The sequence below is a fragment of the Pelmatolapia mariae genome, linkage group LG3_W (genome assembly GCF_036321145.2).
Source record: "Pelmatolapia mariae isolate MD_Pm_ZW linkage group LG3_W, Pm_UMD_F_2, whole genome shotgun sequence".
In the NCBI taxonomy this organism is placed as follows: domain Eukaryota; kingdom Metazoa; phylum Chordata; class Actinopteri; order Cichliformes; family Cichlidae; genus Pelmatolapia; species Pelmatolapia mariae.
In genome coordinates, this window is record NC_086229.1 from 41,160,572 (window position 1) to 41,174,834 (window position 14,263).

Consider the following 14,263-nt stretch of genomic DNA (forward strand, 5'->3'; position numbering starts at 1 on the left):
TAACAGCTCATGTTTTTACTATGTTTGCCTTGAAGAGCTAAAATGTAAAAAAGTGTGTGTTGGATAATCCGGCCAGGATGAGGCCAAACTGAAATGGGATTAAATGTCTGTCACATATTTGAGCCTAATTTAAAAACATCCTTCATAAATATTGAGTAATAACTCGACTCTCATACAGCGAGACAAAGGCTACGTTCACACTGCAGGTATTAATGCTCAATTCAGATTTTTTCATCAAATCAATTTTTTTTGTCTGGTTGTTCACACTACAAACAAAATGTGATCTAGTGTGAATGGTTCACGGCCCGCATGCGCAAAAGAAGATGTCACACACAACGCATTTTGTTTACGGAAGTAAAAATGGGGCTACAGAGCTGGAAGGTGTTGTTGCAGCTGTCTATCAATTTCTTCAGAATTGTCCCCTGTCAGGTCAGGAAAGATGCCCTGGTCAGGATATAATTTGCAACTTCCAAAAGAGCATGCAGACCATTGTAATTTGCAACAGTTTGACTGTAAGTGACAGGAGCAAACATATTGGCAGAGTGGGGAAAATCCCTTTTATAATGGAAATGATTTTGATCTTTTATACATGATTGCATTTGTGCTTATTAAAGGAGGTGTGGCTCCTGGTCAAGTGAGGGTCAGAAATTCTTGGCAGACGTTATGATCGGCCAATACATGGTGAGGATGACAGGAGCCCTGAAAAGGAATTGCAATACACCTGCTTACATGTCATATTTTTCAGTTATTTGATTATCCTTTATTACTTATATTCTTTAGAGTTAAGTTTTAAGTTTTAAGAGTTAAGCAGTTTCATTTATGGTTTGAGTAGTATCATTTGAGTGTGACATTTAGTCTAGAAATTACACATATAGTTTTAGCTGTGTACGTGCAGGGGCCTTCTGTCTCAGGATGTCTGTGGGTGTGAGGTGCAGAAGGGGTCATGACATCATACACAGAGCACACACACACACACACACATACACCCATATACAACCACAGGAGTAGAATCATTTTAGTAGGTTAGAAGTTGAGATGTGTTTTTGCTGTAACCACAAGTGTGCCGAGGCTGTCAGTTGAGACAGGAAGACGCAAGATATGTCATCGAGATAAGAATAGTTTGTGGTACAACACCTGGATGGAGACGAGGCGCGATGTTCTTTTAAACTGTGTCAAAAGTTAACTGAACAGTTGTGGTTTTGATTTGACGTATGCTGTATTGAATCTGCCTGGCAACAGGAAAGGGAGGCTGTACTACTTCACCCCTATAAAGCCTTTGTTATGAATCTTGTCAGTTAGTTGTCATGTATTTAATATATATTTTTAATGCTTATTTGCTGATTATATTGTTTTATGTACTTTAATAATGAAGGCTTGTAAACCAAGGCCACTTTTGACTTACAAACTAAGTGCTCAGCCAGACTGAAAAACAGGAAGTCGGTGTGCAGCTGTATAAGTATATTAATAAATACAGGAAGCTAGACAGAAAACGAGGAAGCTACTGACATATAAAGAGTTGTTTGTATCGAAATTGAAACTGTGTGTGACGTCTGAAGTACCTAAATAACACCTATATGAGACTCATGTTGAGCTTCTAATGTTAGAGTTTCTGCAACTGGCTTTGGGCTGTGCAGGGCTCTCTCTCTTCCGGAAGATGATTGAATAAAATATAGAAATGTTTTGACCACTCTGAGTCTGGTTTTCTCTGTTCTATCATGGGGATCAAAGAATCGGGTTTAATAGTCGGATTTGAAAATATCGGATTTGTGCTGTTCACACTGTCATACCATGATCGGATATGGGTCGCATAGGGTCAAAAAAGTCGGATTTGATGCGCTTTCGCCTGCAGTATGAACGTAGCCTAAAATGCCTTTAAACATCAGCTTATCCTGCTGATCCAAGTCCAACACTGAGTTTGTAAAAACATGTTTGTCAATCATTTTGTTTGGTTTCTGAGGAAAATGATTCAATAACTTGCTGCTAATACACAACATTTCATCATATTTCCTCATAACCCTCTTTTGTCTGACCATTTGATCCCATTTGAATTTCCAATAAAGGATCCACAGAGTTTGGTGACAATAATGACAGTAGATGTTTGTGTGATGGAAGCAAATGAGTGTGTGATGTTCTTTCAGTGTTGCACTTTGTAGACGCTCCCTGAGCACTGGTCTCACAGCCAGCTGCACATAGAGACCAGTGTTGTTAGTCCAGGTCAGAAGATGACTTGTTGGAATGAAAATGAGCTTGTAGTTTGTCTGCTTTAATCATGTGACTGGAAAAAGGTCTTGGACTTCAAATATGTCCGTTTCTTTCACACTTCACCTTTAAAAGTGAAGCCATGTGGTTCCTGGGAGGAAAAACACGGCTTTTTCAAGTCTTTGTCCTGTTTTTATGATAAATGTACGACTTTAATGTGAAACATTCAGAGTTTTTTCTCTTGTTTGTTTGAAGCTGCTTCCTGTTGGTTTCAGCTGTTTGGAGTTTCCATTTTCTAAACTTCTACATTCTGAACCTTCTTCAGCTCTGAACAGATGATGAAACACTGAATGATTTCAAGCTCACACTTTGTCTAATAAACTTACATCTTTCATTCTTTATACAGATTGTGGGACTGTGGTTTGTCAGAGATCAGCTGTGATTATCTGGCAGCAGCGCTGAAGTCCAACCCCTCCCATCTGAGAGACCTGGACCTGAGCATCAACTTCAACCTGCAGGATCCAGGAGTGGAGCATCTGTGTGGTTTCCTGGAGAGTCCAGGATGTGGACTTGAAACTCTGAGGTCAGTCACCATGTTTTAGTTGTGCTGAGATGGATATGATGTGGGTCTGTAGGTCCACAGCAGGGCTCTAGACTAACTTTTTGACATGGGTGCACCGGTACGCCTAACTTAAAAAATTTAGGCGTACCGGCACAAAAGTTAGGCGCACTCAAATTTTTCAACCGCTTTGCTTAACACCGCAGTTTTACATGTGCACCTTCTTTGGGGGGAAGTCCATACAGACAATATTCATTTCTAAATTATTAACTAACAATGTTGTGCTTAAAGTGCTTTGTCAATATTGTAGAAAATGTTAAACTTAATCATCATCTTGGCCTCCTCTGACGACCTGTTTGCTGTTGCATGCTGCTGAAAGGCAGTGGGGAGAGAGGACACTTGGGCACTGCATTTATTGCAGCATATAATGTGTTTTCTGGATACACTGCTGCTTTTTCAGCATTCAAAGATTGATGGCACTGTGTCAGAGCACTGGCTATGAATTTCAGATGGATCAGTCCTTAACTTAACAAAAAAGTTATCAATAGTTCTTTTCATCTTTTCTTATTACCCACAGCTACAGTACATCCACTTCTGTCAGGCCTAGGCTGCTCACTAGGGCTGGGTATCATCACTGATTTCTATAATCCATTCGATTCCGGTTCTCAAAGTCCTGATTCGATTCAATTTAGCCTCAGACAGTCAGAAATATTATAATTCTGATCATTTATCAGTATTGACACTTGTGAGACTTCATCAGAATTGTGAACATCACAGCAGATGCCTTTGTGTAAAAGTAACTGAGAATAAAACACAGAAAAACATGAACGAGATTTTCCTGGTCTGGCGTTTTATAGCAGATAACCTTAAAAATATTCTGCAATATTCTGCAATTTTGCATAATTTTAAGAAGTTTAAATTTCTTCAGTATTGAACAGCAGAAATTAGGCTTTCTTGTCGGACGTCATTTACATGAAAAAAGAAAAAGACAGCGCTGTAAACAACGGTAGACTGGTGGGTAATAAGCGAATGAATAATCCAGAAAACAGAGATTTGAGACGGGAAACTGTTCTTGAAGTACACACAGGGAGCTGTGTAGGAAGTGTAATTTTTATCGTGGGGAAGCAAAACAGCAAAAGTCAGAGGGAATTCATGACGACATTGATCAAATGTGAAGCGCAGTTTGCTGCTTCTTTTTGGCTCGGCGAATTTTGGTTGGAGAGACAAAACCTGCAGCTCAGAATCAGCGCAAAAAAACGTAAACACAGCGCGGACCCGACGCATCAGAATCGCTAAGCTCCGACAGCGTGTCCATCTGCGGGCCGTCCGGTGAGAAAGCCGAGAAAGACAAAGCTGATTCTGATGCGTCGGGTCGCTCTGTGTTTACGTCTTTGTGTGGAATCCGTTAATGAATTGATATAGTTTATTAAAGCTACTCACCTCCCTCTTCTACCTGCACTTTCCACTGGACCACGGCCAATCAGAGAGGTCCCGCCCCTGACTATCTCTGATTGGTTTAGTCCACGATAGGGGCATAATGTGTGTCTGCTGTTGACAACATGGAGAGTTGCAGAGATTTTTTTTTGTTACCCAAACAGGTGCGACCAAATGTTGGTAACAGTTGGTCGCACTGGTGCGACCAAATGTTTTTTTTTAGTCGCACCACGGAAAAATTTGGTCGCATTTGCGACCATATTGGTCGCACTCTAGAGCCCTGGTCCACAGACACCTCTATACAGGAAGTCTTGTTCTACTCTTTGTAGAACTTCTGATCCTTGACCCTCTGACTCAGTAGGTAATGCAGAGTTCTGAGCTGATATGGGTGAGGGGACTCAGGCAGCCTGACACACTTGATGTCCATGTCTTCCCTGCTTGTCCTGATACAAATAAACATGAGTAGCCTTTGCAGGTGAAATGTTATCAGTCACACCTGTTAGTGAAGCTCTCTTCTTCTCTTCTCTTCTCTTGTAATGCTTGTTAAACTAGGATGGTTTAAGCCAAAAATCGATTCTGGCTTGGATAACGTGAAATCGATTCATTAAAATCCTGAATCGATTTTTTAATCTAAATTTATTTTCTCCAAAAGTTGATTCTGTTCATCTGGACGTAGCGTTTTGTGGGAGAAACGTTTCGTCACTCATCCAAGTGACTTCTTCAGTCTCAGCTGACTGCAGGTTTCCAACCCTATAAACAGTGCATCTGCATAATGACTGAAACCAGCCCACTGCCGGAACAATGGGCTGGGAGCTCAGTTCATTCATCATAATTATGCACATTCCCATGACCATTGATCAACAATCACTGACCAAAACCCACTGATCAAAGAACACTGATCAATGGCCATGAGTCCCATTCACAGAGAGTTGGGGAATGGCTGCAATCACAGCGTTGTAAGATGGCGAAAGATGTACCCTTAGGCCCCCTCCTCGATTCAGAGATGGTCTTTCCCTTTTCACGTAAATGGCCTCCTTGACTCCGCGCTCAAACCAGCGTTCCTCCCTGTCAAGGATGTGTACATCCTCATCGTTGAAAGAGTGTCCACTGGCCTGTAGGTGTAAATAAACTGCAGAGTCCTGGCCTGATGAGGTTGCTCTTCTGTGTTGTGCCATCCGCTTCGCTAGAGGTTGTTTGGTTTCCCCGATGTATAAATCCTGGCAATCCTCCTGGCACTTAACAGCGTACACTATGTTACTCTGTTTGTGTCGGGGGACCCGATCCTTGGGGTGGACCAGTTTTTGGCGCAGCGTGTTTTGGGGTTTATAAGCCACAGAGACGCGGTGTTTAGAAAAAATGCGTCTCAACTGTTCCGATACTCCTGACACATATGGGATCACTACAGGTTTTCGCCTGGGCAGCGGTTGTCCTTCTCTCCTGGATCGACTGGAGCTTTCTTTAGGTGTCTTTTTTAGGTGCCTTTAGGTGACTTTTGTCCCGCTTTGACAAAAGTCCAGCTGGGATAACCACATTTACTCAGGGCCTTCTTGATGTGATGTTCTTCTGCTTGCCTGGCCGCTGTGTCAGTGGGGATTCTTTCGCCATCTTACAACGCTGTGATTGCAGCCATTCCCCAACTCTCTGTGAATGGTACTCATGGCCATTGATCAGTGTTCTTTGATCAGTGGGTTTTGGTCAGTGATTGTTGATCAATGGTCATGGGAATGTGCATAATTATGATTAAGGAACGGCTGGTTTCAGTCATTATGCAAATGTACTGTTTATAAGGTTTGGGGAAACCTGCAGTCAGCTGAGACTGAAGAAGTCACTTGGATGAGTGACGAAACGTTTCTCCCACAAAACGCTACGTCCAGATGAACAGATTCAACTTTTGGAGATTTACTTTCCTGGATGATTGAGAATGCATCAAGACTAAATTTATTTTGCCTGAAATGCCAGAATCTCAGATGAAACCTCACAAAATTTCAACAACCACCAAACAGCTAAAACAGTAAATGAGAGCAGGAACACGGATTCTGCACAGAGACGTAAACACAAAGCGCGGAGCCGCCAAAACATCAGAATCAGTGAGATGTCGCCTTTCTCACCTGACGGCACGGACACGGTCGGGGCTGAAAGCCGACAGCTCGCTGATTCTGATGTTGTGGCGGGTCGGCGCTTTGTGTTCACGCCCTTTTTGCGCTGATTCTAAAGCGGTTAGTTTTATCTCTCTCCAAACAATATTGACCGAACCAGCAGCAAAAGAAGATCCAAACTACGCTTCACATAAACATCGTCATGAATCTTACTTTTGCTGTTTTGCTTCCACCACGATAAAAATCACACTTCATGCAAAGCTCTCTCTCTCTCTCTCTCTCTCTCTCCCTCTCTCTCTCTGTACTTCAAGAACAGTTTCTTGTCTAAAAATCTGTTTTCTGCATGATTCGCTTGCTTGTTACGCACAAATCTACCGTTGTTTGCAGCGCTGTCGGAGGCTGTTTTTTTTCCTTTTACATACTTCCGAAAAGAAAACCTCATTTCTGCCGCTCAATAGGCTACTGAACAAATTTAAACTTTTTAAAATTATGAAAAAAGCTTAGCCGTGTCTCTAATAAAACCGCTGTAATGTCAGAGGTAACGTTCATATGTTGATTAATGGTTTTCTTTCGTTTTTGATCTACTGCAGAATATTTTTATAGCTTCCTTTTTATAGATACAAAAATATGTAAATGCACTGATCTGAATTATAATATTTCTGACTCTCAAAATTTCCCAGATTCAAATCGAATTGAATCGAATCGAATTGAATCGAATCGTGGATTGGATCGATTCGGGACCTTGTGAATCGGAATTGAATCGATTCTAGAAATCAGTGACGATACCCAGCCCTACTGTAGATGTGTTCCAGCTCAGTGTTGATTGAAATAATCCAGAGAGCAGGATTCCTTGATGAATGTCACATCTTCTTAAAGTTAAAATCCACCTTGAAACTGTTAGTCTGATATCTGGTCAACCAATCAGGTGTTTACATCATATTCACTGATCTTCAGCCCCACTTTATCATCAGTCTCTCTCTCTTTCACATCTGAATAATCTTCACTTCACATTTCACTCAGTTCAGGTTTCATTATCACAGGGGTGTCCAAACTTTTTTCACTGAGGGCCACATGCTAAAAAATATAGGAGGGGCTGGGCCACTTACTAGAAATGAATCCAAACACCTTTCTCTGAATGTGTGTAACTTAGTTAAAAAGAGGATTGTATGAGTATACTGTGATTGACAAAGAGTTTAAAGAAATCAACGTGTCCTGTGTGTGCTCTCATTCACTCACACTCACTCTCATATGGCTGAAGTCTGTTTGTACAGAGGCTACCTAATCACACCTTGGCTCGTGTGATTAGGTAGAGGATCAACAGGGGGTTCATTATTATTTTATTATAACCTTTATTTAACCAGTAAAAATAATCCCATTGAGATTAAGAACCTCTTTTTCAAGGGAGTCTTGGCCAAGAGGCGACAACACGTTAAAAATTACAAAGTTACATACATATTGTAAAATAACAATTACATTTTAAACAACAATTTTCTCTGACTCTCTCAATCTAGACTTAAAAGCATTTAATGAAATAAGATCTGCTATCTTCCAATCTTTTTGCATCTTGTTCCATGTGGATGGGGCAGCATAAATAAAAGCCCTCTTTCCCAGTTCAGTTCTGGCAAATGGAACATTACGCAACAAAAGATCGCTAGAACGCAAGCTATAGGAAACAGTGCTTTTCCATGTGAGCAGATCACAAATGTAAGTGGGCATTTGACCAAGCAGGGCCTTATAAATAAAGATGCACCAGTGAGCAAATCTCCTGGAGGACAACGAAGGCCAACCCACATGAACATACAGATCACAACAATGGGTCAAAGCCCTACAGTTTGTAATAAACCGTAAAGAAGCATGATATACTGAATCGATCTTTTGAAGACACTGGGCAGAAGCATTCATATACAGCAGATCACCATAATCTAAAACAGATAAAAATGTAGCATTCACAAGACGCTTTTTTGTCTCAAAAGAAAAGCTAAATTTGTTTCGAAAGAAAAAACCCAATTTTAATTTGAGTGTTTTCACAAGATTGTCTATGTGAGGTTTAAAGGTGTAATATTTAAAGAAATTAGGTCACTGCTGAACTGTATATAACCACCATCCTTAACATTGTATTAATTATCATTTCATCAAAGTGTTTATTGAAGCTGCTGGCATTATGTTATAATTTATATTATAGGGGTTATCATAATCAAATATTAACATGTTTATTACAGGTGCAGTTATAACTACTTTAAAATGATTGAGTTAAATATATATATCATAACTCATATGCTGAGTATATTGGTACAGTAAAATAGTAGCTGAGCAAAGGCCTGAATGTATTCAGCTTCTTGTGGTATTTGAGTTTGCTTAGTTACAGGTGACGGAAGGATGTCCAGTCCATGGTGACCTCAAGGCCTGAGATTATCACCATATTTGGAAGAGTATGCCACAAGGAGGAACCTCTATGTTACATTTAATTCTTAAAATACCTGAATGTTCTGTACATGCAAATTATGTGCTTGTAAACGCAAGAAGGGGCGTTACAATACCCTGATGTTATAAAAGCAATCTAGAGTGTATTTTGGGCAGAGATGTACAACTGTTTTGCAGTTTACACCTCTCCACGCAGCGTGCATTCATTAAAACCAATTGTTTGAACGACCTCTTCTGGACTATCATTGTTTTACTCTCATCCTCAATTACGAACCCGTAACATTTGGTGCATTGGCCGTGGTTGACTGGAGAGAGTTGGAGGTTGAGACTGAGAGGGTCCAAGGTGCTCAAACAGGCAGACACAAGTCAGTGGTCGAAGTGAGTGGACATAAGCCGGCTTATTTAAAGGTAAGGCACTACCTGTTGAATTATTTCCAAACAGTGCTGAATTGGATTTGAAAACAAATTGAAAGTCTACTCACTGAAAACTACTGGTAAAGGTCTGTTTTGATTTTGGTGAAAATCTCATGAGAAGTTGAAGTTGAAGTAATGATAAGAAAAAGAGTAAAAGTGAGTTAGAGTCTCACTAAAGGTACCGGGTTAAAGTCCCAAAGGAATAAGAATAAAGAGGATTTAGAATAAAGAGGATTTAGAATAAAGAGGATTTAGAATAAAGAGGATTTAGAATAATAGGTAATTGGTGAAGTTTGTGACATTAAAGTCTCAATTGATTATAAAGCCGGGCTTGGACACCGATATGGTGGGTTTGTGATTTTCGGGGTGTCTTCAAAATAATTAAATTGTATAGAACGGGACTCTGGGAGTCTAACAAGTGCATTTGTCGGAAGGTGACGCTTCCAATTTGTCGATGACGATCGCCATTTTCCTCGGGGAGGGATAGTTCACTTGGCAAATGTGGAGAACAACGACGCTCCAAAATAGCCACTGACTAGGTCAGTTTACCGTCCGGGACGGTGGTTTGCACTTTTTTGGTCAGTAGAAACCCGGTTTCGGGCGTGAAACTTTAACTTAACATTTCAAGAAAGCCTTGGCGGTGATATGCCATGAATAGAGCTTCAGGGAAAGTTTGGGTTGTTTAACGCTTTTAAATTCTGGTAGGGCAGTAGCAATCGGGCCACCGTCGGGGACGGGATAATGGCTTAATTGATGACAAAAAACTCAGGGAGTTTATCGGTCGGACTGTTATGGTAAATTTGTCTAAATTTGGTAGGTGTTTTAAAGGCCTAAAAATCTGTGCAGTTGTAAATATAAAGATGTCTGTAATATAAAATATGAGATCTATGAGTAAGATGAGTCTCTGGGTCAGTAATGCACAGCCGGATGTGCACTGATGGTGTGTGTAAATGCAAATGAGCAGTGGGGACGCGCAGAGAGGGTGGTTTCAGTTTCGACAGTATTGAGCGTTTTGCCAATTTTCCTGTATATAAGAGGTTGGTTTTGCTTATTATGAGGTTAGAATACAGTTTGAATATATTAGTGTGGATGTATAGTAAATGACTGAATTTTGATAGATGTATATTTCGTGAGCCATAAATGTTGGTGTGTTTTATTTTTCAGTTATGTGTGTGTGGGGAGAAGCGGTGAGGACGATGAGAGGTTTCAGTTTTCTTTTTCTTTTTCTTTTGACCTGCTCTTTCTGAACATGGAAGGCATGTCCAAAATACTCGTATGAAAGCGTATTTCGAGTGATTTTAACCGTGTGAATGCTGTCAGTATTTGATTTGAGTGACTCTGCATGATTTGTCTGAGTGAGTGGAAAGTGGATGTTTGAGAGAGAAAAGGCAGTGTGTGTGAGACGGGTCTTGGCGTCTGAAAGAGGTTAGAATATTTAAAAGTGTGTATGAAATATATTTCTTTTTTGATGTAAAGTAGGATGTTTTACGTCTCTGTGTTATAATTTCTATGTTTGTATATAGGCTCTGTCTGCCACGGGCACTGCAGCAGGCTGGTTATTTTGAGAGTGTGTCTGTGTCTATGTAAATGAGATGCATGTGACTTATTTAGAGTGACATTTCCTGTTTACTAATGAGTGGCTAATGACTGACTGCAGAGCCTGGGTGAAGGACGACGTATATTGGTGTTTTAAGGGAAGAATTGCTTTTATTCCTAATTTGTTGGCATTACGGTTGTTAAATACGATGACTACTTTATGATACATGTCTGTCTCATTTTGCATGTGTGCGATTGGCTTTCAAATGTAGTTTTGTAATGTAACCTGTACACTCCATGGAGGAAACAGACCATGGAGTTTTGGAAGAAGATAGCAGAGATATGACTGGCTTTACGTTTAGTCTTGTGTTGACTCCAATAACGTATGGTCAGACAGGGCTGGTTGAAACAGAGGTGCGTGTTTGCTGTGAAATAGGGGCCACAGACCATGACTCAAAATACAAAGGCTGTGAGATTAAAAATTACTGTGACTACCGGTTTGACTTTTGACTAGGGAAATAATATGCTTGCTTTTGGGACTATGAAGATATTTGACTTTGAGTGATGTTACGAGAGGTTGACTTTATTTTTCTGTTTAAAAACACATAAGTATATGCACTTAGTACACCCACTCAAGAAATGATTGTGTGACTGATGCTACAAAACTGACCTAAAGAATGATGATGTGTGTGAGTGAAAGAGCGCTATTTAAATGTGTGTGAGTGAAATGAAGGCATATTGTTTTTCGATAAAGATTTAGCAATTACTGATTATTTGTAGACTGATTATTAAAAGGAAGTCTCTGCAGAAGCTGTAGAAACAGGAAACCGTGTGTGTGTCTCTGGGACAGGAAATGCATGCCCATAAAAGGGAAGCTCACGGTGACAAGTGTGCACCCAGGGTAGGGAGAGAGATTTAACTCTGGGCAGATGAAGCAAAAAGGGAGGTTTTAAGATAAAAATGAATATGATACTAATTATATGCTTTAGTGTGCCAATACAGGTGGACTCTCTCAACGTTGCAACCTTGAGTTCAGCAGCAGAAAAGTAGATTGAAAGAATTGGGAGAAAATAAGCCAGTCTTTGGCTGGAAATTGTGCAGCTTGAGCTCTCACTTTGTCCTTGACCCCGAGAAGAAACGCAAGGGACAGCCAATTTCCTGATGAAGACCGATAGAACATCGTGGACGTGAAGAAGTAACGAAAGCTAAAAGACAGTGCAGGCGAAAGCAGTAACACTGACAACGACTGATGAGTCCAGCAGCATGGAAGACAGCACGAGATGCAACATGCATGCTGGTGAAGAACAGCGTGATATGTCTGCTTGAAGGCACTGACTGTCATATTTGCCAAGCTTGGAGCAATCTTGGAAGAAAAGACAGAAAAAATGAATGGAGAAGAAAACAGAGCAAATGAAAATAAGACTGAAGGAAGAGGAAATACTGAAAGATCAAAACAGAGAAGATACACATTGTGTTTGCTGGAGCTCTGAACCCCGAACAGGACACTGTGAATGAAAAGGACCAGTGAGAGATGAAGCTGGACGAGTTTGACTGCGAGAAGATAGGAGATGATTGGATTGAAATTGAAGCCTGAACTCGGGATCGTTTAGGGATGTCCACCACATCACAACAAAGAGGTAAACAATACAAAAGGTAAAGATAATCAATTTAACTGACAATTATAATAATGAATAGAAAACACACATATACAAATTGTTACATGTGAGATTATTTTTGAAACGAATCAGAAGTGAGATAGTTTGAATGTAGAGCTCAGTGAAAAGATGCATAAATTAAATATGAACACATGAAAATGCAATGAATACATAAGGATGCAATGAAGAAGCAGCTTACACTCATGCAATGAAGAAACTGCTTACACTTAATTAAGATGATCACCTGGCATGCAATTAAGAAACAGCTTACACTTAGTGTATATTGACATGAATACAGGAGAATGTAATGAGGAACGCAATGAAGGCATGCAATGAAGAAAACAGCTTACACGGCATTTACATGACCACATAACGCAAGGAAGAACACGCTTACATACATGACATAATTGGTATTTTTGAATAGAAAATGAGAAATGGGTCGTTTAGGCGTCCGTGATAATAATGAAAATGTTTTAGTTTGTTATTTTCAGGGGTACAACAGACCCACGCCAATTCTCCAGATGCAGGAGTCGGACGAAAGTACAGGTTAACATGAATGGATATGTTAAGGCAAGTTTCTGGTTGAATTGTTTACAGTGTCCAGGAACCTGATAGCAAGCCCTAACTGGTGGTGGAAGACCAGGAGGGCTGTGATTTAAGGTGGGGAAGTAAAATTTGGGTTAGTGATTCGGGGGCGGAGAAAACTGACTCTTTAACTGGAGAATGGGAAAGTGTCTGTGAGACTGTGAAGCCATTTATGCAAAATACCACACACAAACATACGCAATGAAGATCGGCTTGCTACTTGTATGAGTGATAGAATGGTGTGAATGTTGAATAAACTGATTAAACTAGTTTAAAAGTGTGACTTAGGAGTGCTCTTGCACTGATTGATCAAAACAAGGGATTAGTATAGGAAGAAATTGACAATAATTAAATAATGTGATGAAGTGTAATCATGTATTTCGTTTGCCAAGTTAAGTTGTTGAGATGTGATTGAATATGAGAATTAGTTAAGGAGCTTATGTGACTGATGACAGAGGAGGTTGCTGTGTGTGTGATTGAGGCCTTAAAGGAGGGGTAGATTGTTAGGAGGTGCAAATTTGATTAAGAGGTGTATAAATTAGTGTTGACATATTGTGAGAACGTGCTTATATGTTAAGGTTGAAGGTGAGTTTGGTAAAATGCTTAAAGGGGGATATTGTGTACGAAACGGTGTAGTTTTTTACGTTTTGGGTGTGTTCTATGGGTGAAATTTAAGTTTGTAGAAGATTTTTGAGGTTGTTTTATTTTAAAGAGGGAGTTTTAATAAACATGGACATGTTTAAGGGGTTTTGTAACAGTGCACTTATAAAGAAAAACCTGTCAGGTGATTTTGTTTGGTACTTTGATGAGCTAATACTCAGCTCTCTTTTTTCTCATTTTTGTTCTAAGCAGGCCTGCAAAAGAAAACAATGGATAACGGCGCCGACAATAGTCTCAGGAAAACAAAAATAAGGTGACCTTTTTCTGATTACAATGGGCGAAGGAAAGAGGCCACGTGTGGGGATCTGATCAGATTGTGAGTCCCTGTCTAAAAGGATTGCAGCGAGCCAATCCAGTCCAAAAGTATAAAGAAATATTTTCCTAGAAACGACTAAAAAGAAAATAAATGATTATATAAATTAACTGAGTTTACTGAAAGTGGAAATCTGATTATTTGTGCGGACGTTTACCACTACCAGATGTTAATGCGTGTGAGTGAATGTGTGGGAATGGACAGGTGAATGGACGGACCAGGCAGACCATAGGTTGGACCGACTGGACCCTGATAAAAGACTGGACTCAGGTTGAACACATGACTGATAATTGTTCTGTTTTAACTTTTGTTTTATAACACAGGTGGGATCATAAGTGGAGAAGGTGAGTATAACAGGTGATGTTCTGGGTAACACACAGGTTTGAAGTTC

The 14,263-nt window shown here is 40.1% G+C and overlaps 1 protein-coding gene across 1 annotated transcript in view; it reads left to right on the forward strand.

The window, feature by feature from the left end:
* The window catches only part of LOC134622834 (uncharacterized), an 822,926-nt gene that overhangs the window by 35,784 nt on the left and 772,879 nt on the right, over positions 1 to 14,263 (forward strand). The window contains 1 exon segment of the mRNA XM_065470170.1: positions 2,606 to 2,782. Within this exon segment, the coding sequence (XP_065326242.1) occupies positions 2,606 to 2,782 (177 nt within the window).